The 25,428-nt window shown below is 42.3% G+C and overlaps 1 protein-coding gene across 5 annotated transcripts in view; it reads left to right on the plus strand.

Moving 5' to 3' along the window:
• LMOD2 (leiomodin 2) overlaps positions 1–11,357 on the plus strand; it is a 24,345-nt gene extending 12,988 nt beyond the window's left edge. The window contains exons 3-8 of one of the 5 annotated variants that reach the window (XM_029958080.1): positions 1,265–1,481; positions 3,235–3,349; positions 4,446–4,706; positions 5,096–5,348; positions 9,267–10,604; positions 10,931–11,357. In XM_029958080.1, coding sequence (XP_029813940.1) covers positions 4,564–4,706; positions 5,096–5,348; positions 9,267–10,604; positions 10,931–10,957 — 1,761 coding nt within the window. In that variant the 5' untranslated portion in view covers positions 1,265–1,481; positions 3,235–3,349; positions 4,446–4,563 and the 3' untranslated portion in view covers positions 10,958–11,357. Of the gene's footprint in view, positions 1–1,264; positions 1,482–2,896; positions 3,187–3,234; positions 3,350–4,445; positions 4,707–4,973; positions 5,349–9,266; positions 10,605–10,930 lie in introns of those variants that run through there. The other 4 variants (XM_029958081.1, XM_018067967.2, XM_029958082.1 and 1 more) reach the window with 4 other exon arrangements.
• The last annotated feature ends 14,071 nt before the right edge of the window (positions 11,358–25,428 follow it).

Consider the following 25,428-nt stretch of genomic DNA (forward strand, 5'->3'; position numbering starts at 1 on the left):
AGATAGATACATACATACATACATACATATATAGATACATAGATACATAGATATAAATTGCTATCGACAGGAGGGGGAGGGCAGGGAGTGAGGAACACAGGGTCAGGACAGAGGGGACGCGCAAGAAGGGGAAGGAAGGATAGGTCAGCAAACAGGCTGTGGAAGCGGGTGAGAACAGCAAGGGGCTATTCATGGAGGGCAGACAAGGATGGCCTGCAGGGCCAGGTACAGAGAAGGCAGTGCAGCAGCACAAGGCACAAGAGGGGGAGGTGGGAGAGCTTGAGGGCTGGTGCCTCAGCGTCTGCATGAGTGGACAGCAGGAGTGAAGGAGCTGTTCGGTGCAATGAGGGATGCAAAAGCTGCAGGGGGAGGTGGGAGCAAGCAGCACTGGAGAAGGACAGCAGGAGAGATGGGGAAAGCCCAGCCGTGCTCTGGTGCATTGTTTTTAATGTGCTCTATGGCAATTGGACCTGTTCCTGCAGCGTGGGACTGAGCTCAGTATGAGTCAATGCATCTGTCTGACAAGCTGTTCTCAGGAGCCATGACTGAAATAGCCACTGTCCCATGCCTGAGGACAAGGTTGTGCAGCCCTCTTTTTGCTTGTCTGTAGTTTTGCCTGCAACTCATCCAAATAAACGTTAAACTATGAGCTTTGTCCTGCAGGGGAGCAAGCACCACCTGCCACGGTTTGCTCATGTCCTTTCAGCAATTGTGACAGTGTGCCCCAAGTGTGGAAATGTGAGAAGCAGAACAAAGTCCTCTAGTCTGCTACTTGAAATAGTTAATTGCTTGGAAAGGCAAAAAGGACACTTAGAAGAGTTTCCTCTTTTCAAACCAAGAAAATAGGCCTCCCAAGTTAGGGAAGATTGAAAGTCTTGTCTGCAATCTAGCTGCTGCTGAGTAGGCTCTATCCTGCTCAAAGCCAGGAACCTGGGTGCCAAGATATACAATGACAGAGTGAATCCTGCTCCTATAAAATGGGCACTTCCAGTTCTCATTTTCACTCATTAGCTCAGATCCTGATTGAGTGATGAGTTTTCATGGCCCATTGGTGAAATAGTTTATTTCCTGCATACAGGATTTCAGCAGGGTGTTAGGGAAGAGAGTCTGGGTCTTCTGTTAGAAGGTGGCAGAGCATGTCATCAAGTCATGGGATCATAGAATAATTTAGGTTGGAAAAGACCTCTTAGATCATCAAGTCCAAATGTTAACACTAAATCATGTCCCTAAGTGCCATATCTACATATCTTTTAAATACCTCCAGGGATGGTGACTCAACCACTTCCCTGGGCTGCCTGTTTCAATACTTGACAACCCCTTCCATGAAGAAAGATTTCCAATATCCAATTGGAAGATTCATCCTAAACAGCAGGCAACGAAGTCAGTGTAAACCTGCCCTCCTGCACTACATATGGTTCACGCTCTACTCTCCTGCCTTCTGTGATGGAAGGAAGTCCACTGTGCCACCTCGCTAGCACAAGGTCTCTTCCTAAGCTGTTTGTAATGCTGTTCTTGAGAACATAGCCTGGGACATATAACAGGATGCTCAGACTCCTATTTTTTTTTTCATTTTTTTTAAAGAAGATGTTACAGAAATCTGAACATGTAAAGTGCCTGAGAAAGGGGACTGTGGAATGGGAACAAAATGTTTCAGGCAAGAATGCTAATAACAGGAAAACACAATCACTCCTGTCTTTGCTGCAACAGTTCCTTTTGGCAGTTGAAACCTGTGATCTGAAATGTTGCTGTGGTGGGAAGCTTCAGCTGTGGCTAATGGACCACAGGAACTGAGCCCTGACCAGTTGAAGTGCTTACATAATGCAAAATACTGCCAGAAAGGGAATCCGAAACTCCAAATTAGTGAATACTTTCAACCTTAAGGTGTCTGTACCTCTGTTCTTTTTCCTCACAAAGGTAGTCAGAACTTCGTGTCCCCTGAAATGGCCACTGGATAATTAAAGACATTGATAGTCTTATTATGCTGAAGAACAGGGGCAAAACAAAATGCTGAAAGGCTGTTAAACGTGTATGATGTCTCCCATGCACTGAAAGAGTAAAGGTTCTGGGTGCTTATGGGTCTAGGATCAAAGTATATGATTACAGAACCATGGAATTAAGGACTATGTTTCAGCGCTCATCAGCAGGAAAGAACAAATACTATTCCCACATTTTCTGATCTGTGAATACTTAGCTTAGTCTTAGCATCTTCTTTGTGTGTGTAATTGGCCATGTGCTACAGCCTTATTGCTTTTATTAAAATTGTCCTAGAGAGGGATTATGGGTCTTCACCCTTGACCATTCCCTTGTAAAGAATGAGTACTAAATTACCATGAGTGGCATATAAGATCAAGAAAGGACATCAACCACTCATAACCTCACCTAATTGTGCCAGTTTCCCCCCTACTTCAGGGGACACATGTACAAGAAAATACCTAATCCATGTTTAGTAACATCTTTAAATTATGTCATGGCTAAAATGGACATCACTGACATTTTATGTGCAGAAAAACAGCACCACCAGCCCAGTGTTGTATCCTTGCCTCAGCAAGGAGTAGCATTGAAAGTAATATTCATGCTGTCAAATCTTCCTTTGGAATATTATTTTAGAAGTGAGCAATGCATGTTGCTTCTTCAAGTTCCTTCGAGTTTGGAAAATTTGATTTATATGTAGAAAATTTCACATAGATAATTCAGATATCAGTACATTTGTACTTTGTATTACAGACTCTTAGCCCAGGAAAATTCAGAGACTTACAGATTTTGTTGTATCTGAGAAAACAGGAAAAGCAGAAAGCTCAGAATTTTTTGTGAAACAGTATATTTCAATAAATTTCATTTTTAACATAATCTTTTTGCTTTTAATATTGTACATGTCAGTGTTGTACATATCAACATTGAACTAATAAAATATAGTGTATTTCTAAAAACGTTTTGGTTTCAATCAGGATTTTCCTACAGAAAATTTCCTAACCACCTCCATCAAAAAATGTGTACAACAAAATGTTGTCTGCAAAAACACACCCCAGAAAGATAATTTTGTTGTGCTGCTTCTCTGGCTAACTCCAATGATAACGATGTGAACCTTTGTCCTAGACATACTGAAGAAATAAAAATGCTTGGAGTGTTGTTATATACAATATCAGCTGTATCTAAAAGCACTGGTGATGCAACGCTAAAATTAAAAAGGTACTTATTATTTTTACTTATTTTTTTCTGCTCTTTCATGCTTTGCAGAATTTGGCCCAGGCTTCATTCTGCAGGTGCAGCTGAAAGAGCGAGCAGAACTTTCTACTGACCCACTGACTTGTCTATACACAGTTGGTGTGTCATTGTATCTTACACTGTCAAGGTAATTCTCTTAGCTCAGTAAGCCAAGCATCTTCCTCCTTTTTATTTAATCCAAAGATTTGGCCAATATAAATGACCTGCAAATATTTATTTGTTTTAAGATGTACAATATTCCTCAATCTGCTTAATTAATGTATTTTGTGTGTTAGAGAAGACTAAGCTTATGAACTTTCATCCCAATTCTTGAGCAAGATAACTGCATGATATTCATATAGACAGATAATCAAAGGAAAAATATAATTTCTTTCTCAAATCTATGTGAAAACCAAGCTTAATCTCCTTTCTCCATTGTCAGTAAAGCAGTATGCACAATAATAAAGCTAAGTAAGCAGTTTGGCTAAACATCATACATCAGTTCATGTGTCCAATCCATATGAATCAAAAAAAGGTGATGGACAAGAGCAGTACTTAAATTATTTTCACTTACATTTTCATTAAATATTGGTTTGACTGTCTAGAATGCACTGTGTGTAATCATTTCAGAAGGTTGATATATGTTGTTATAAATGCGTTCCTACTTCTCTGTACCAAAACCAACTTTCTCTCTGTCCTTCTCCCTTCTCTCTTTCTCGCAACATGGGTTTGCAGATATTGCTGGCCTTCATATTTCAGAAAACTTTTCTAGTTCACCATCATTCACTGATAATAGAGAAAAATCAGAAACAATGCAAAGTTTAACCTTTTTTTCTGTAGTTTCTTGCACAGGAACATACCTGTCTATAAAACTAATATAATCATAATATATCATGTGTTAACAGAAATGATAATGTGATAGACATGTAGAATAAAGAAATGAAGGGCACGCTCCAGCTGGACACCAGTCAGTGACAGCAGGCAATAGCCATTAATAGAATAACCACTAGAGGCCTTCAGTTGCTTGGGCTGTCAGAAATGATGAAGGCAGAGCCCTGCTGCCCACCCAGGGCTTGTTCCCCCTAAAGTTCTGGGGGAGTCTGCTCACTCCTCCCAGCAGAGTGCAATTCTCTGCATGAAAAAAATTTCACAGGAGCTCCAAATGGGCAAACCAAACTAATTCTCCCTCTGATCATCCTAGAAAAAATAAGGGAATTAATAAATAATCCTGTGATTTGTTACAGGCACAATGTGACATTATGGGAACAGTGCTCCCCACAGGTGCTGGCAGGCTGACCTCCTCCCCTCGGCTGCCTCTCCAACAATCCCAACCGCCTGCAAACACCTTGGCGGGATAACAGCATGGTTCCACTAGAAAACCGTGAAAGCAAGAGGAAGTCTGCTGAACAATGGCAAGGGTGTTTTACTTCCAGCCCCTGGGACAGCTCAGGATTAAATGGATTTTCATTGTTCTTTCCCTCCTGCAATTTGGACACAACATTGGTGTAAGTGCACCCGGGGTTTTATTTGCTGCTGCCCCCCCGTCTGCGAGGTTGGTATTCTCCCACTAGCTGCCTGCTCTAAATATGGCCATGGCCAGTGTGTCAATAATCCCCCTCTTTAAGGGACCCGCAAACACTAGTGTTGGGACATTCTTGCTGTTCAGATGTCTAGCTGACGTCTGATGCTTAAAACAGAGCATGCTTTCATCCCTTCGTGCATTGTCGTAAGCCCCTGATGATTACTCTTAAAAGGGTGCCTCTGCTATGCAGGGAAACAGTTGCTGACCACACGAGACACAGCTTGCTCACTTGCTTCAGCCTTCTTGAATGCCTGGTCACTTCAACTTTGTACCAGCCTGACCAAGCAGGACCATGTCTACCTTTGGCTACAGAAGAGAGCTCAGTAAATATGAAGACATTGATGAAGATGAGCTCCTTGCTTCTCTCACTGAAGAGGAGCTGAAGGAGCTGGAGCGGGAGCTAGAGGACATAGAGCCCGACTGTAACCTTCCAGTGGGGCAACGACAGAAAAGCCTGACGGAGAAAACACCGACAGGGACTTTCAGCAGGGAAGCACTGATGGCCTATTGGGAGAGGGAGACCAAGAAACTCTTAGAAAAAGAGAGGTTGGGTGCATGCGACAAGGTAAGATGCCAAGGCATTTGCTGTTTCCTATAAATATTTGGGGTTATTCTTCATTGGCATGATCTTGCTGACTGATTTAATTTCCTTTCAGTCTCTTGTAGCATTTTTAAGAACACTGTTAGCCATACTTCTGTGCCTGCTAAAGCTCTGTGTAGTAGCTCAGACAGTTTTTGCTCTTTCTGGAGGTACCTTAAATGCTCTGTTCAGAACAGAAGAAAGTGCCATAAAAACTATCATTCATGATAAAAATAGGAAAAAAATTAAAGGGCATGTTAAAAATTATCAATTGGTAGCAATATGGGCTTTGGATAGCATTTGATTTTTTAAAAAAACTACAGAAAGTGCCTTTTCCTTTTCTTAAAAAACAATCAGTACTGGCTGTGCAGAAGCACATCAGGAAGATAATTTTGAATACATGTTATGTCAGAAGTTTAGTAAGCGGACACCAGACTTTGTACTCACTGGAAGGAAGCTGCATTGCAGTCAGGAGCTTGTGTTGCTTTGTCCCTGCTGAGGAGCCTTGGCACAGCTTGGGAGTCTTCTAACAACTGTTGTCAGTGTTACATTATTTAAAAAGTGGCCTGATCAGCTGAACCATCTAACTGTATTCCCCAAAAAATGCCAATAGTGTTTGTTAGGCAACTCATTCCCCAAAATAAAAAAGTTAATAATAAAACCCGGTCCCTGAACTAGAAAGGAACATTACAGCTGGTCGGGAGTGAAGGGCTCAGTCTTGGCAAGCAACAAGCACTCTGTCTCAGATAATGTCCATGTTGGCACCACTGGGTCCTTGCTAAAAGTATTTGTGAGACTGAGCTCAGTCAAAAAACAACTTCTGTTTTCACAATGGCTCTGTGTGGGGACAAGGGAATTTTTAAGTGCTGCTTCATACCAAGCTCTGACTCTGTTTATAGGAACCTGTTTTCTTATGTTTGAATAGAAAATAATGCAACAAAGGCAAAGTCAGCAAAAGCAGACTCAGAACCTCTAACAGCCCTATTCAGGAGTTTGGTTCATTTGCAAGGAAATAATTGCAGTCCATACATTAGCTAAAATATCCTTCTAGAGAAATGTCAGATGGACTAAAATACCCTGCAATATCCAGGACATTTTTTTTTACATATGTTTTCTCCTGCTTGTGAATGGTGGTATAATGTCTTTGCAGGCAAGCGCACAGACCAGTAGCTGTCATCAGACCATTAGTGTCAGCTTGCAGTCGTTGACTTCACTCCCTGTTTGTCAAGTCCTAGGGAGGCAATGGCAAGATTAATGTTTATTTCCAGCTAAGCCTGGAACTCGAAACCTGGGCACTTCCAAAAAACCTTCTGAACGGGTCTAGTTCTGTGTCTTATATAACGGCAGGATCTTTCTTTCCCCCCTCCCCCATATTTATACAGCATTAATGATGGGTTATGGCTAAACCTTGAAGTGCTGGCAAGCACATCTGTACTTTTTGATCTAAGAAGAAACTTCCTAAATGCATCCTTAAATAAGAAAATGTTGACATGCTAAAATAGAGGGCACAAAGGTTCTCTTCACTGAAGGCAGTAAGAAAGCTCCTTGAAAGCAATTTTCTTCTTGCTTTCAACTGCCTGGAAGTTAGACACCTTTATCTAAGATGGTTACTTGTGCTCCTTCTATAGTTAGTGGTGAGAGATCAGCTGCTCCAGAAGGCAAACAAGCTGCAGATAGCCTTTTAGGGGGAATAACTTGTCCTCCAGAGATATTTACCTCTGCATTGACTATCTTAGCCCTAAATTTTCATCGAATTATTACTACAATATAAGGTGAAGCCCCGCAGACTGCCTGCAGCAGTCCTGTACTGCAATGCTACCATAGTAACAGAGTACATCTCTGTGGATCTGCAAAGAGAAGAGTATTCGATTTTAAAATTATTGTGCAGATTGCTGTGACACCAGACAATGTGTGTGACAGGAAACTAAACTACCCCTTTGGCCCCAGAAATGCCAGTCAAAAAAAGCCCAAAAAATCAAACCCAAGTATTTTTTTATTAGTCTAGTGACATCAAGCATATTAACAGTGCATTTAGAGGCACCACCTTCTGCTCATCTGCAGCTGTGTTGAAGGCTGTAGTATATATTCCTAGAGAGAGAAAAGCAAAGCCATGAAGATTGATTCCTGGATACCTGGTGTTTTCAGGTTTTAAAACTCTACACATATATAGAAGCTATAGATATAAATCTTAGTCCCAATAATAAACCTATAGGTAGCACAGTATGTCTCAGTCTCTCTGCATAGGGGCCTTCCTGGAAAAGGAGGCCCCTTCTCCACAGGAGAAGTAAAGGGGCTGGATCCTGAAGACCTCAATGTGCAGGTCAATGTGATGGGACCCTGCAAACCCCCCAGGTGCTGAATGCTCAGCTCAGGAACATCAAGTGGGAACAACTCAATGTCCTGTTTCGTTATGAGTCACAGTTCTACCAACATTACAATTAACATCTGTTTTACATGTGTCCCAACACAGAATTCTGCTTAAGATTGTGAAACAGTACAATGCAATCTGTCACTACTGTTATTTCAACCTTTCCCTGTATTTTCAGAGCTAGATAATTAAGCAAACCTAAAACTACACAGGTTGTCTAAAAATAGGCTGTCCTGTTAGTAACACTTCTGTTTTTCAGAAACCGAATTGGTGTTTCTCTGCAGAGTATATTTACTTTGGAAAATACCCTCTAGTATTTTACAAACATTAAAAACCCCATTAAACCCCACGAACATTGCTGACGTAATGCATACTGAACAATTATATTTCATCCAAAATTTTATAAACATTTACAATGGTAAATAAAAAGGCATAAGCTATGGCTTGTCCAGTAGGAAAAATATGACATGAGAGATCTTTTGGGGCAAAAGGTGGGTGGTACCCAGATCAGTCTACAGCACATAGATCAGTCATGGCCCATAGATCCCTGCTGCACTACTCGAGTCTTCCAGGTGGAGAGTGAGGCTTTCCTGGAGCAAAGACTTTTCCCCATTCCTGTGCAGAGAATTCTCTTTTGCCACCATAACTGCTAAGGGCACCAGGCAGAGCTTTAAGACATGGTTCCAAATCTGCCTTCCTGGTACCCACCAAACACACTAAAATAACTTTACATTTCAGAAAAAAATCCATTTACTCTGTAGTGAATGAATTATAATGACTCACAGTACGGCAGCTGGCCTGCAACAGCTGTTGGTGAGCACAGACTTAGCTCTTGGCAAACATGAAGAAATTTGGGGCTTCTTGACATGTTACCTTGCATTCCTTATTTTCTGTGGAAATGCATCTGAATCCTTTCTTCACAAATAGTTTCTAAGTACATACAGTCCATGCAGTGCATCCAGAGTCTTTTTGACATGACTCCTGTAATACTGAATTGTTTTGCATACTGGTATACATGATTACACATGCAGACACTATTTATATATTAAATCATGGCAATTTTTAACTTTTTTAGATGTACTAACATATGCAAGGGAGTCTGAGCATTGACAGAGATGTCTAATCCTCATGAAATGAAGAAGCTTGTTGCTCATATCCATTCTGAAATTGTTGTCTTGTGTTTCTGCTGGCAAGGGTACAAATTATATCTCCTTGCAGACATGCCAACACAGAAAATTGTGAAGTATGTCCACGTTGTAATATCTTGTATCAAGTTTTCTCTTGGTAGAAATTACTGCCATTGGTTAAATGGTTGCAATTTATGCTGAACATTTCTAAAGAATATGAAAGAAGTAATGTTAAAAAGGTCTTAGGTGCTGCAGCATTTTCTGTTCTCCTAACTGTATCCGTTTCTGGGGATTTATTTTTAGGTTTCAATGTTAACATATAGTCTCAATATAATTGTTATTATGCTAAAAGGCAGTAGCTATGTTATTTCAGTCATGTTTAAGACTCATACCTACATTCCTGTTCAGGATTCTGAGCAAGAAGAAGACAATTCAGAAGAGCTGCAAGAAGAATGTTTCACAGAAAGCAATAGTGAAGTGTCTGAGGAAGCATATACTGAAGAGGATGATGAAGAAGAAGATGATGAGAAGGAAGATGAAGATGAGAGTGATGATGAGAATGAGCAAGAGCAAAATGCTGCAGGTGGTGAAAGACCTGAGAATGGCAGGAATTCTGACCACATCAGACGCAAAAAGTGTAATGGCGCAAAAGACAATGAAAACTTACTCAATGGCCATGATGGAAAAGACGATAGTCAGAGCTTAAAAAGTAGTGCCATTCACCCTTGTGGAAATCCAACAGTTATTGAGGATGCTTTGGAAAAAGTTAGGAGCAATGACCCTGACACCACAGAGGTCAATCTAAACAACATTGAAAACATCACTTCACAGATGCTTATACAATTTTCTCAAGCCCTGAGGGACAACACAGTGGTTAAGTCATTCAGCTTGGCTAACACCCATGCTGATGACAATGTGGCAATAGCTATTGCTGGTATGTTAAAGGTAAATCAGCATATAACTAGTTTGAATATCGAGTCAAATTTTATCACAGGCAAAGGCGTGCTGGCCATCATGAGAGCTTTGCAGAGTAACAAAGTTCTAACAGAACTGCGGTTCCACAATCAAAGGCACATCATGGGCAGCCAGGTGGAAATGGACATAGTTAAACTGTTGAAAGAGAACACCACTCTGGTCAAGCTGGGGTACCACTTTGACCTTGCTGGCCCAAGAATGAGCATGACAAGTATCCTGACAAGAAATATGGATAAACAAAGGCAAAAGCGTATGCAGGAGCAGAGGCAACAAGAGCCAGGTTGTGATGGAGCCATCAATCCAAAGACCAAAGTCTTGCAGAAGGGAACACCTCGATCCTCACCTTATGTGTCACCTAAGAGCTCACCATGGTCTTCTCCAAAGCTTCCTAAGAAAGCACCTCCAGTGAAAAGTCAGCCTCCAGCTCCAGCTCCTGCACCTCCCCCTCCTCCACCACCCCCGCCCCCACCTCCTCCTCCCCCAGTTATTCCAGAGAAGAAGGCACCAACCAGGAATATAGCTGAAGTCATCAAACAGCAAGAAAGCGCAAAAAAAGACTTACATAATGGACAGAAAAAGAAAAAAGGCAAAAAAAGTAGAAAACATGAGAACAACATATTGAAAGAAATTAAAGATTCTCTAAAATCCATCTCAGACAGAAAATCAGAGGAAGGTTCACGACCCTCCACCCGTCCATCCACCCCACAAAGGTCTCTCCATGACAACCTTATGGAAGCGATTCGGGCAAGCAGCATAAAGCAATTAAGGCGGGTAAGTGAGAGATCCTTGTTCAGTAACTGATCGTGGCCCAAAAATAGCACAAGCTCAGGTAATTTTAGTACATATATTTAATAAATGAAAATTCTTAGAAATGTGAGCATAATAAAGCACTTGAGAGGAGGCTTTCCCCTGATCAGGCTTTTCTCAGCACACTGATTTCTCTCCAACTGTGAAAGTGGGGCACTTTCCCAGGTTCTGTCTTGTTATGGGAGAGGGTGGATAGCACACGGCTCTTGGGAGTGTATGTCTGGTAGGAATGTTGCCATCCAGACTGTACAACAAATGTAGTGAACACCCTTCCCATCCCTGTTTCATAGGTGGAGGTACCAGAAGCCCTTCGGTGAAAGCCTGGATGACAGAAGAAGCAGAACCCTGCAGTGACTGAGGGGAGGCTTCTTGTCCTTTCATTGGCAGTAACATAGACTGTCTAGCAAGCTGCTTCCAAAGTACACTCTTAGATTCAAGCCGTTTCCCTTTTATTTCAAAGAAATAAAACCGCTAAATACAAAATAATGCTTTAAGGATCCATTTACCTTGTAATCTGTAAATATGGAAATAATTTTCTTTTTTATTTAATGAGATTTCTATTGAGAAATTGCTTCTTATTTAGATATTCTTGTCAATATCTGATTGCACATCACTTGGCAAGTTCTTCACACTGAGATGTAATAGTTTAACAGCCTGTGGTTTCTTCTGGTTTTTCCATGAATTTACAATAAATGTGGTTTGAAGCTTTCAAGCAGACACATAGTCCTTTATTTCTGTGAGTTAAAACCCACCAGACATTTGCATCACGTTCATGAGCATTCAGGAAGTCTCCTGGGAAAGAACCTGAGATCCTTCTCCGCTGCACCTGTGCCTGTGTGGAGTATAGTACCTGAGCCCATATATTAGTGCAATTCCATACTGACATGGGAAAAAATGATTCATAAGGCTATGTACAACTAAAACTAAGATATGGGCTGTGTCAGGTCATTGGTGTTGCATTACGGGTCCTAAACCTTGGTCTAAGAGAAGAAGTGGGAGATGAATAGATACGTGGTTCGTGTTGACTTATGGGTTAAATATTAATGCCGATATTTTATGGTTGCAGAAGAATTACTCAATTGAGATCCATTCAGTCCACCTGCTGTATTTAGGCAGAACTAACCTCAGCTGAGATATCCAGTCAGACAGAGAAACTTGAAAAGCAGTCTGCCATTCAGGTGGAAAAAGGCTTTCCTATGGTATCAGTTGAACAACAAGCAGGGTGTGAACTGTCAATATGATACAGTGGAAGCAGAGCCAACATCATTTGGAGATGCATGGCTGGAGGTATCACATCACAGGCAATGGCATGAATAGCCCTTCCTCATGTAGCACTAGACATCTCCCTGGTCAGATTAGTTATGGTTCTGGGTGCTTCAGCTAGTGTGAAGGTAGTGATAACATGAAGAAAACTGAGTAGCGGCCAAAATGTTGAAAGGTGAGAGAAGAGATATGTTCAGAAGCACTACCAAGTATTAATTAGTTTGCTCATTGCAACTATAAACAACAGAATTAGTATTTCTTTTACATAATACCACATCAACGAAAGTAATTACATAAAGTTACTCAACACTGCAAAAAACAGTGGTACTGAAAAAAACACAGGTAAGCTTGCTCCTAGAAATATTAATTAGACAGATTTCCCCAGAAATAGGAACAAATTGCTGGAGGGAAATGAAGCATAAGGGAGAGGGAATCCTTTAATGAATTGTCAGGAATGTAACTGTCATAGCAAGAAAATGGTGAAAATAACTTTTTGCATTTGTATTTATTGACTAAAACATACCAAAAGCAATATATAACTAACTGAAACACATTCCAACATTTTTTTTCTTGCCTCAGGATCACAACAACTCATGAGTATTTCTAGACCCAGTGTCACAGGAAATATGGTACGTACAATTAGTCTTTAGCTGCCTTTATAATTGGATAGGCTCCCATAGCATAAAAATCAACCTATGGTCAGTTTTCCATGACCAAATGGAAGCTGGGGCTTGGGATCTTCTGAGGATGGAAGCAATACTGGAATGCAGACAACAGTCAGGAGTAGACCTGTGGCCCTAAACCTTGTCTCTAGAAACTTTGTGAAGGATGAGAAACATCCTGGATGTTTAATCAAATGGCAAAAGCAGATAAGCAAGGGAAAATAAAAGATAGGGAGGGAAAGCAGGAAAAGCACAATGGAGAGGATTTGATGGGACACAAGAAAATGTTTTTAAAAACTGAAATCATACTTTTAAGGAAAAAGGGAGAGTGAGAAGTGAGGAAAGGGAGGTGAAAAATTATATAGAAAAAGAAGATAGAAAAGAAAATGAATGCTGAAAAGTGACAGATGAGAGAAGAATGTGGAAGAAGAAAAAAGCCTAGAAAAAAAGGAAAAGGGAAGGTAGAATTCATCTTTCAGGTTGGTAAGAGTTACTCTTTTGCAGAAGGGGAGGCTGATGGGCAGAGTCCTTAAGAAAATTTGGCCAGGGCTCCTGACTGTGGAGGCTGTGAAGTGGCCATCAGCCCTCTCAGGTGGGAGCCCTGCTCTGATGTATTGTAAAGTAATGGAGATGGTGACCACGTGTGGATACTGAAGCTCCTGGAGCACACATGCTCACGAAGCGTCAGTCCTGTGCCTTAGCAATGCACAGCCAGTGCTATGCCCCCATCAGAACTGGACACAGGAGCCCCAGGATGCAGGTACGCTCCTCATTTGGACTTGTAAGGCTCTGGCAGTGGGTGGCCATCCATTTTCTCTCAATCAGAGAAACAAACACACCAAAATCTGTCATCCATGCCGTGTAAAATGGAACAACTTGGCACCTCGAATCCTCTGCCCCTCACTACAAGAAGGATATTGACATGCTGGAGCATGTCCAAGGAAGGACAACACAGCTGGTGAAAAGGCTGGAGCACAAGTCCTCTTAGGAACGGCTGAGCGAGCTGGGGTTGTTTAGCCTGGAGACAAAGAGGCTGAGTGGAGACCTTATTGCTCTTTACAAGTGGCTAAATATGAGGTTGTAGCCAGGCGGGGTTGGTGTCTTCTCCCAGGTAGCAAGTGATAGAACAAGAAGAAATGGCCTCAAGTTGCACCAGGGGAGGAAAGAAAACTTTCTTCACCAAAAGGGTGGTCAAGCATTGGAATAGGCTGCCTAGGGAAGTGGCAGAGTCACCATCCCTGGAAGTGTTCAAAAAATGTGTAGATATGGTGCTTAGAGACATGGTTTAGAGGTGGACCTGGCAGTGCTGGGTTAAGGGTTAGACTCAATGATCTTAGAGGCCTTTTTCAACCCTAATGATTCTGTGATTCCATAAAAGAGCTGACCTACCAAGCACCAGAAATATCAGAGCCTGACTGCTACCTGTAATTCCAGTATGTGGCCCTTTAATTCGTGCCTCATCACCTAGGGAAGTATCCAAGTATACAGAAAGAAAAGGAGCTCATGAAAGTCCAAGAAATTTTATTTCCACATCTTCTGGAAGTTTCCTGCCTCCTGCTGAGTCCCCTGTTGATGTTCTGGATAGTGACCCACTTTGCTGGTATTTGGCTGAGGGCAGAGGCGCTGGTCTGACTGCCCTGCAGATGTGCTTCCTTCCCACCAAACAGGGCAGGTGGCCCTGGAGGCTCCTGCCAGGTGAAGCCACATCCATTTCTGGAGGCTGAGTCTGGGAGAGCCAGAGAGCTGGTCCAGGACAGCCCCTGCATGGTATGGTGGGAGAATGGATATCCTGTGAAGCTGCAGGCAGAGGGAAGCAGGAAGGTATGGCTAAGGCCTCTCCCTTGCCCACATGCTAGGACAACACAGTTACAACCCTTGCAGAACAGAGCAGAAGCTCTGAGTATTCCAGACTTCCACACCACCACTCATATGTTTTCCTCAGAAGTCCATCAGGTCTATGGAAGTAATGATTAAGGCAGAGCAGCCTAACAGTCCAAATAGAGAGGACTTGTCTGTAGGTTGTTTTGAGAGTGACATATAACTACCACAAGTTAGCCATGAAGAGGGGATTTGTAATGCCTGGATGTAAGGCAAGGGGTAGCTCCAAACACTATTCCCAGGTGCAGGCTCAAGTGAAACAGCACCTGGAAGAGTGTGTATAATTCCAGTAACTGACAGCCAGGAAAAATTGTTTTCAATTGGAAGAGGGACAGAAAATGGCTAGGATAATTGGGGAACTGGAGAAGCTGTCCTGTAAGAGAGATGAGAACAGGTGGTGGGATCAGTCTAGCCAAACAAAGGCTCAAAGGGATTTCAGCTCGTGTCTATAAATACAGCAAAGGAGAAGGAGCTACGGGACACAGTTAGCAGTAGGAAAAAAAAAAAAAGAAACCGTGAGTGACTGAGTTTTGATCAGAAATTAGAAGACGTCCTAGCTCTCAGAGCAAGAAGGTTCTTGGAGCAGCCTTCTCATTTAGAAAGAATGGGCAAATTCATAAACTTATTGTTAAAAGAATGCCAGAAGCTTATGAAAAGGATAGTATGGTGTGGTGCTTTCTGCAGCAGAATTCTGAAACCAGTAACACAGAAGCTCTGCCATTATTAAATTAATGTTCTTAGATATGATAACTACACAGGATCTGGAACCACCAGTGGGTGACTGGTGCAGGTTAGCTACAGTGGGGACCTCCCAGCATGCACTGACTCTTTCCCCCAGGTCTACACTGCTCCCTGCCTTGCCAGGGCTGTCCTGTGAGACCGGGATGGGTTGAAGGTTCGTCGCAGTTTTGGGTCTGCTGGGTGGATGCAACTTTGTGCTGAAACTGGTAGGTGAAGGAGCAAACTGCAGCTCATGCACAGCAGTAAGCAGGGACTTTACTTTCTTTCTGTGTAGATAGTGGAAAAATAGAGCAATTGTCACATGCTGGCTGTGGGGTAGCTGGTGCACTATCAGACCCAGATGCAACTGTTCTGTGTGAAAAGGTTGGATCAGTCCAAAAGAAAAATGGAGATATGAAAAAAATTGTTGAAAGCAGGGCTGTTGCCTGTCTGCCAGGTGTATTTATTTCTATCTCTAATCTTTGACTATTTTCAGGTTCAAAAGAATATGAATTTTATAAAGCCTTGAATTATTGAATTATTTGCTACAGAACTATAGCACAAGGAAAGATGTTTTTCTTTCTTTTAAACATAGTCATGGTAAAAATTCTCATTGGGTGTCTGGTAAGAGCCCAAACATGTATCTCAAAGCCAAGACTAAGGGTTATGTCCTGGGCTGTGCTGCTGCTATTTATGCACTCTGCGGTGTATTGCTTAATTTCTTATGCCTCCACTTTGCCTTGTAGAGATCAGTACTGATCCATTTTGCAGTAGTGCAAGACTATGTTCACACAGACTCAAAGGTGCTCCAAGATCCTCAAACATCAAGGACTATTGGATGCATTATTATTTTATTTTTATTTTTATTTTTGGTAACAGGAATGCTTTGACTGGATGAATATTAGTGAATATGATGATTGTCAGTGTATTTCTGAGTGGTAAGAGAAGCACAGCCCATGATCCAGTGCAGGAAATTTTGTAAATGCAGATGAGGCAAGCCATGAGGATGGGAATCCCAAGGCTGACTTGGCCATTCAAAAATGCCATTGAAAGGGAGACGTGCCATTTCTGTCATTTTGTCACCTAAGAAACAAGCATATGAAGAACTGAAAGGACAGTCAGAAATGCTTATGCACCCTGTGGAGGATAAATTGGGTCTGATTCCCAGGACTGGCCTAGGAGACATTTCACCAGACTAACCAAGTATAGCCTCTATGCACGAGACTATTTTTCTTGTGTGGGAGATACTTGAAGTTTAAATTCCATAGATAAGAAATCAATTCCTTCTGTACCCTGTCATGCCTTTCTGCTGAGAGCATTAGGTCAATCCACCCATAAAGGAATATGTATTTCCTTGGCTTTTCTTTCCAGGTTTTTTTCTGAGAAACATTTGAAGCTATAGCTGTATTTTTTAATTAACATAGTCATGAATGTTCTTGAAGGCTGTCAATCAGCTACAGTTAAAGCTGTAAATTTTGCAGGCACCTGAAGGAAGTGTTTATGTGTACACAGAGGGGTCACCCCTGTTGCTCAGTCTCAGCTTACTGCTCTCTAAATCTGTGACACATGCATGTGTTGCTGTGTTTCACAAACAAGTTGGAAGGCAACGGTGCTCAGGTTTCATGTGCTCTTGAACACTTCTGCCAAATTCCAGCTCTTTGTTTTCCCATGCACCAAGCATGCCCTGAGCATGGCAGGTCAGTCTCAGTTGTGTAGGGTGGGCAGGTACAGGCAAACTCTGCCCGCACTGCGAGAGGTGACACACACACCAGCACCAGCCCAGAAAGTGTATGACTGCACAGAAAGCACCCAGACAGGGCAGATATTCCTGTCTTTCATCCCACTTTAGCATGGGTTTGGGTGTGCCACTAGCCCTTGTTACAAGACTTATGTCATCCCATGCCAGGATTATCTTCTGTCTAGCCAGTCATGAGCTAAACTTTTCAGTCTCTGCTATAGTTTAAAGTGACCAAAAACAGTTTTAGAACTGATCACTCCAAAGATCCCAATAGCTGGATTTTAGGTGCAGCTGTAGGACAAATTTGCAGCTCTAGATGAGCACTGCTGTGGTCCCAGTTGCCCCTTCATGTCTGCCTGTCCGTGCCTTGCCTGCCTCCTCTCTCACGACACATCTGCATTCAGTCAGTTCAGGGAGGTAGCACCCAAAAAAGAAAAAAGAAAAAGAAAACCAACCAAAAAAGAGGGAAGATTGTTCTGGTTTGCTTCCCTAGACTTCCTACTGCAGGTTTCAGAGCTGTGTTGCTGGTGCAAAGGAGATGGTGGGAACCTCTGGCCAGGAACAGAGGGAGGACAGCATCAGACAGCATGGTTTTAGCTTAATTTAAATTATTCTGGATTGGTACCTTAAGATCTTTGTGACAACAGAACCACAGATGTTGATATTGACAGCCCAGCACAGCTGAGCAGCCTGCAAAACCCCACCGTGCCACTGGCTCCCACTCTCAAATTCCCACTGCAAAGAATCCCACAGGTCACATGGAGAACTAAGCTCACAGCTGGGTGCCAGACAATCCTGAGCTCTAATCCTGCTCTGCCAGCTCCATGCTGTGAGACATCCTGTTACCTCAAGGGCACTGAGCAAGTTTTGTCAGCTTCCTATCTCTGTAGAGCATAAAAATTAGTTATAGAAAGCTCCTCTTATTTGGTGCTCTGTCATCTTCTCATGTGAAAAGTAAGGCCATTACTTTTTCTATCAACCATGCTGGATGCGGAGGACCATTCACGCTGGATCCTCATCATTTGGCTCCTCATCATTTGGCTACGTCAGAGTGGCAATGCATGGCCTTATCTCTGGATGACTGCACACCATGTCAATATTACAACATGCTGTATTTCATTCTAATGCCTAACTAAATGCAGGGTGAGCAGACCTGTTCAATGCTGAGGGCACAGGGGCCTCTGACAGTCATCCATTGGAAAGCTGTTGAAGCTGTAGTTCTGCTCTGATCTCCTGCCTCTTGCACCAGATATACTATAATTCTTCAAAATGCAAATGCTGAGCTAACCAGTGCAGGCACAATTTCCTTTACAGTACCTATATGGCTGCTTTTGAGCAGGACCCACACTATGGTGCAAAGGGGAAGGATGCATTAAAATATATGGGGACTATATGCTACACCCCAGCACAGGAAGGACATCTACCTTGTAGTGAGTCCAGAGGAGGACCACCAAGTTGATTAGAGGGATGGAACTCCTCTCCTATGAGAAAAGTCTAAGAGAATTGCCACAGTCTGAAGGGGGATGGGGCCGTGACACAGCACGGATGGGTCCGGAGACAAGGTAGAGGTGCAGATGGAATACTTTATTGAGGTGTCCAGAGGTTTTATGGGTTTAGGCAGGGAAAGAACATGGGGTGGAGCATGAGACAGACAAACGGGGGAACAAATTGGGGTAGGGACACAGGCAAAGGGGGAGGAACGTGGGAGGAACTGGGAAAGGAGAGGGCGAATGGTAACTGTCTCCTCTCTGCAGCTTCTGCAGCCTATCAGAGAGGGGAGCGGGGAAGCAGGGAGCAGGCAAACTCATGGCAAGCCCGAGTATGCCCAGGCTGTGCACTGTGTAGTGTGGATACAATGAAACCACATAATAACAGTAAAGTCCATATAATAACAGTAAGGTCCATATAATAACTGTAAGGTCCATATAATAACTGTAAGGTCCATATAATAAAGTCCTGTCAATTGCTGTATGTTTTTCTCCACGCCTGGAACCTCTCCCATCCTGAATCTTGTTCCTTCACAGAGAACTGTGATTATTCAGCCTGGAAAAGGCTTTGGGGTGACCTAATTGCAGCCTTCCGGTACCTGAAGGGAGCCTACAAGAAGGTTGGAGAGGGACTTTTGTAGAGCATGTAGTGACAGGACAAGGGAGAATTGGCTTCAAACTGAAAGAGAGGAGGTTTAGATTAGATATTAGGAAGAGATTCTTTACTGTGAGGGTAGTAAGGCACTGGAACAGGTTGTCCAGAGAAGCTGTGGACACCTCCATCCCTGGAAGTGTTTAAGGCCAGGTTGGATGGGACTCTGAGCAACCTTCTAGTGGAAGGTGTCCCTGTCCATGGTAGAAGGGCTGGGATTAGGTGATTTTTAAGGTTCTTTCCAACTCAGGCCATTCTATGAGTATGTGATTCCATTTGCCTTTCCACCAAGCTGTGTGTGAGGATCACCTTGCTGTGAGATGGAGGTGAGCACCATGCTGCCAGTGAGCAGACCTCTCACTTGAAGGGCTTTTTCGCCAGCTTGGCCTCCACGCTGCACAGCACCAAGAAAAGCTTAACTATGATCAGGTTTTCATTTTTCTTTCCATATCTCTTCCCATTCCTCCAATTACCACTTCCAAATGGAGGAAGCATTCTACATCACTTTCATTTTCTCTTTCCTTCATTTCAGTGTTCTGCATAGAAGAGGCTTGCTTTTTTCCATGTTTGCTTTGAGACATTTATTTGTTTAGTAACTCTCTCAGAGGAATAATCAGTATGATCCAAGTGTTATCAGCTTGGGCTCAGGGAGATTTCATCAGAGTCAATCCTTTCCTCACAGGTCTCTCTCTGCTGGGGTCCAAGTTGGTACGTCAAAAGACACCCTGTCACCTTTTCTTTCTTCTTTAATCCTCATCTGGCATTGCTCAGGTAATGGGAGATGTAAGTACAGGAGGTAAGGAAAAGCCAAGCCTAACCCATGAAGACAGTCTAAATCAAAGCTTTATCAAGCTGCTTTTTCTTTCCCACTGGTTCTGAACCAAAACAAAGAATAAGACATCTTTTCATCTTATGTTTCAATACTGATGAAGAATGTACACTTCTAGAAGACGTCACATAGGTTTTTAAATCCCTCAAAGTGTTTCAGGTAAAGGGTCCTGTCCTGGTGGTTGTGATATCAAGCCCTCAGGATCTGAGCCCCTCAAGATTTCAATAAATTTTGCATTTTTTTTTGTTGTTAATCAGTAAGTATAGCTGGACAGTTATGATTTAGTGATTGCATTGTGAACATTGTAGGCTTGGCTTATCTTTTGTTTTAAGGAAAAGGGAAAACAATCCCAAGATGAATGGGCAGTCTGGGTGACAGCCACCAGGAGTGAAGTCAGCAGGACTGAGCAGTAACTGGGGGAAAGGTAATTCTGACAGTGGGAGATTGTGATCACTGACTTACTGACCACCTACTCAAAATGGACCCCAGACACAGAGGGAAGAACTGCACACGTGGCCTATTTAGCATGAGGAGCAAGAGATATAAGTGGCAAATAGGGGTTTGAGTACTAGTTAATGGAAAAGTTATGTCATCTATAACCAATGAATGCTGATGCCTTTAATAAAATGTATAAATATTGTCAAGTTTTGATGATGGAGAGCTTTTTATGGGTTACCAGCTGGCTCCCTACTTTGCACAAACTAGAATAAAAAATAGAAATACCTGGCCTTGGTGTGTGAATTGGTGCTGCACACTGGGTAAGGAGCCCATGGTCTGGACAGCAGCTGGAAATGTGATCAACATAAAAGAGAGGGTCTTTGATACACAAAGGTAAAACTGAAACTTCCATTATGAATCTAAATAAATGTTCTTCAGTATTAATTTCTCAAAAGCAAAAAATCCAGAAAGTATTTTTAATATAGATTTGCTGCTGTTCTGTATTCTAAAAATCTTTTAAATAGATTTTATAGGAAGGAGGTTACATAATCACCTGCACCACATATAAAATATGTAATTGCAACTTGGAGGAGAAAATAGGTTTGTTCTGGTATTAAAAATTCTCTGTCAGAAGAATTTGATAAATACAGTGCAGTATACAGAATGAGCCTCTTTTTTTAAATGCCTTTATGCAGTACCACAAGGGTATGTCCTTTATGCAGATCCAGCCTCTGCTCAACCAAAAAATGACCCCCATTAAAAAAGCCAAATATTTTGCCAGTTTGAAAGAATCACCAAAACTGTAAAATGAATCTGTAGATCTCTTGATATAACCTTGTACAAACTGATATCTTTCTGTGTCATGGGGCACTGCATCAGAGAGCCTAACACATCCCTTCTGAACTCTGTAATTCCATCTTTGTTTCTGCTCTATGAATTCTGCCAAACCCTCATGTGCCCCAGAGAGAGAAGGGGGCTTCGATTGTACATACTGTGCAGATTGTTTCAGATGTTCCCATCTGCCATGTAACCTTATATTTTGTATATCAGCTACGTGCTTCTCTGAACTAGAATACACTTCTGAGTAAACAGTGATAAAATGCAGAGACGACCTCATGGCCCATGTCCCCAGCAGGTAGCTGTGGTACACGAGAGCTGCTCAGTGATCATTATGAAAACTAATCATACAGAGACTCACTCTCTACAAACCAATAACTCTGTTCCTGTGGATGAAGTATCATACCGATTAAGTACATACTCTTCTCTAGGACCGAGACTATTGCTAGTGAAGTACCCCTTATACTTCTGCACTTGCTGCTGCAGAGCTCCCATCCCATATTTTCAGAACATCCCAACAGCATGGACATGCATGCAGAGAACAGCCAATATTTGAGTGAAAAAAATTGGGGTTAGTACATCTATGAGCTTCTGCTCAGCAAGACCTTAAGAAGTTGCGTGGGGCAGAAACATTTTGCCAGTTTCAATCAAATTAGCAACACAAACCACAAAGGTTTTCTTTCTTTTTTCCTTTAATGCAACAAAATAGATGCTGCTAAATAAGCACCCAACTGTCTTCATAGCAATAAAACAGGAGGTCAGATTTAAAGTGCTACACTTGCCCTTGTGTTTCTTGGAAGACCTCTAAGTTGACAGTGCAGCTGTTCAATCAAAATTATGCAGAAATATTAATAAAATCTTAGTTGGATCTTAAAATATACGGCGAGTCCAACAGTTTTTTAGGTAAGCATGGATCGCATCATTCAGACGAAACAGCTGACACATTTTTGGCCTGTCGCTGGAATATTTATCAAGTTCAAATAGTAAAAAGAGGAATTTGTTAGAGGTTTAAAGTAAATCAATCTGATTTCAGCCACATCCAATCACAAGTTATCCTAATGTCCCATGATGATCCAAGAAGCTGGGGAATATACTGTGACTGTCATCCAGCAGCAAAAATATTATCACACGCTTCAAAGATATTGGCTGCCTTTCCTCTGACAAAGTCAGAGCTCTAATGTGCACTCTGATGAAAACAGGATGGCCCCTTTCAAACTGAGATGATAGAGACAGATGAGGCAGTAAGACGAAACCAGCAGGAGCCAGCACACACAGAGCTGCAGTAAATCCAAGCCATAAACAGAATGCCTCCTGTACTCAAAACCTTCCAAGGCCCCTGCGCTTTCTGAAAGTGTGGCAGCAGCACTGCTGTGCCTTTGGCCTTGCAGACCTACAGGGCACCAGAGAAGCAGCAATTTCAGCAATTTTACAATGACTTACACCTGTGAAACAAATGTGCTTTATATATGTTCAGGGAGGACTGTGTGACTGCCAGTGGGCAGCCAGCGAGGCAGCCGGTGCCTCGAACAGGCCATTCGATAGGGCTGCCCACACGTGGCTGCTGCCCCTCGTCCCAACACTGCTGCAGTGACCAGCACTGGGGCTCTGGACAGGACTCCCTGTTCAGGATCAGTTAAGCTTCTGACAACATCAAACACAGCGCAGTGCTCCTGATGGGCACTGTCGTGAGAAGCTGTGCTGCAAACCTGGCACGTAAACCAGGGGATTAGGAACTACTCAGCAGGTCCCAAAACTCATGTCTTTCATATAGTGTATTAAAACATTTTTAGTTTATTAAAGCTAAATCCATGGGGAACTAAATGCTGTGTCTGGGTTTCCAGAGTTCTGATCACACAGGAGATATTAAATCCAAAATCACAGTTTAGGGCTACACTAGAGCATGACCCAGGATTTTCACACACAGGTAATTAAATGCTCAGATTAGCTCTGCTCTTCAGAGAGGATTCAAGTGTTGTTTTCTTTTTTGAGAGCTTAAAAATGATTCTAAAAACCAGGCCTAGGAGAAATAAAGAAGCCTTCCCTAGTGGTTTTGTTCTGAGAACTAAGGTAACTAAATCTGAACAAGGAAAATGGCATTTAAAAGTTTTTTAAGTGTCACATGTCTAGACTGCAGTACCATGGACTAGATGTATTTATATGCATTACTTTTGATGTGCTGTTACCACCATTACAAAAATGAGCAACTGAGACACAAGGCAATACAGATTTGGTTTCAGTTAAAACACCTGCATCTAAGTGTCTGAAGTGTAGATGGTAACTGCTCAGTGTCTACACTCTCATTACAGCCAATGGAGATAAACAGGGGTCTGAAGAACAACTGAGTTGGACAAATGTAGGATCCAATTTTGTGCTGCATTCCTCCCTGATTGCTCAGTAACACTTCATCTGTTCCTGAGAGAGAACACAGCTAAATCTCTTGAATGCTGACCTATGGGGCCTGTTGCACAGGACATGATCCCCACAATGTTCTCTACTGGTTTCTGTACACACTGCTGTGATACCCCCTGCTGACAATCTGCCCTGATTGTCACCTCCAAAAGAGCACCAAGAGATAGTTTGCTTCAGGTTAGACAAGATGCTTCTGTCACACACAGCAGCAGTTTCATTCAGGGCTCTCTCCTCCTGCTAACAAACTGAATTCATTTTATGGCAAAGAATGGACAAGATGGTAAATGTTCAAAGAGCTTGATTTTTTACTGTCTTTTAGAAGGCACTAGTTCTGTCAAGGCAGAGAGGGAACATCTGAAGAATGGGCCAGAGGTAAGAGGCTTAGTGCTGAAAATGGCTTGGGGGAGGACAGAAGGAAATATATAACCTAGTTTTGTTGCAAAATCAGGAACCATGAAGATCTGTAATGATTTCATATTGCATCACACTTCTGGAGGATTTCAGACCAAGACAAAGGCTGTTCTGACAGTGAAAACACAAGGAATGCAAGTAACAACTTCAACTACCACAGTACTTGATTTCAATCAGGAGGTTGCAACTACAGCCTTTCAATAAACAGAGACACCTTGTGTCTACAGGTAACAGAGCGTGACAATTAATTTCTACTTGGCAGAATACACAGGTCTCACTCAACTCCCAACATGGCAGTGTAGCTGCCAGTTAGAAGCTAGCTCAGTTAGAAGCTAGCATCCACAGCAAAAGTACAAGAAATGCTGCTCTAAACTCATTCCAGGTATCCTCTCCAGACTGCACAGGCAGCTTGACTGAATATGCATATTCTGTATTTAAAATGTTGGAATGATGATGATCAGCCTGACTGGTCACTGCCCCTGGTGTGCATGATTTCCTGAGGTCCATAGCCATGATGAACCAGGCAATGTGCCAAGCAGCAAAGAAAGATTTCAGTCTTTTTTTGTTTCCTATGCCCACAGTGATCAATGCTGGGTTGATTCCTTGAAGAATGCATCTAGGATTACAGCTACCATTTGACCAACCAGTCCACCTCTCACATTGCTCATGAGAGCAACCAGCAGTTTTCTCTACTGGTCATTTGGTATCTCCAGGTGTTCTTCAGCTTAGTATGCAGGCAAGACCATTTTTTTCTTTAAAGAGGAATCCACATCAGGATGACTTCTGTTCCCTTTGAAATGTCTCATATGCTACACAACAGCTGCTTGCTGTCAGCTGCTGAAGGTTATTTGTTAGGCAATTGTGCTAACTGTATTTCTATCATGAGGTTTGGAGAGCTGTCCAGAATTGGGACATTGTTAGTGAAGACCAGAATGGCTTAGTAAGGGCTGAGATTTGGTAATGTATCTGTGAGAAAGTCAGTTATCTGGGCAGGATACTAGTTTAGTATGATTCAGAAGATTATCCCAGCTCCTGTAAAGCAAGCACAAAGGATGTCACAGCTCTAAAGGGACCCTTTAAACATTACAGAATCATTTCATACTCTTTTTCTTTTACCAGTTGCAGGCCTGAGCACTGTGCTTGCTCTCCAAAATCACTACTCTTCTTACTGGTCTTGGAGGTAGCAGGTGAGTTTCAGTAACATATTCTCTAAAGATTAGGTACTGAAAGCTACTACATCTGAAAACTTGTAATTCCTGATGTCCTTGAAAAAGAATACTACTAGCTAGCAGATTTCAGCTTTAGCCATGGGCCTTTCTCATTCACACACATTACCCTCAGGAGACAAACCACAGAAAACATGTTTGACGTTAACTGGGTCTAGACTGGTTTTTCCGTTTCATTTTAAAAATAAGCCAAATTATCTGCTGACAGTTGAACAGGCATAACGCTGAAGGACTATAT

Source organism: Manacus vitellinus, unplaced genomic scaffold, assembly GCF_001715985.3.
Source record: "Manacus vitellinus isolate BGI_N305 unplaced genomic scaffold, ASM171598v3 scaffold_13_pilon, whole genome shotgun sequence".
In the NCBI taxonomy this organism is placed as follows: Eukaryota; Metazoa; Chordata; class Aves; order Passeriformes; family Pipridae; genus Manacus; species Manacus vitellinus.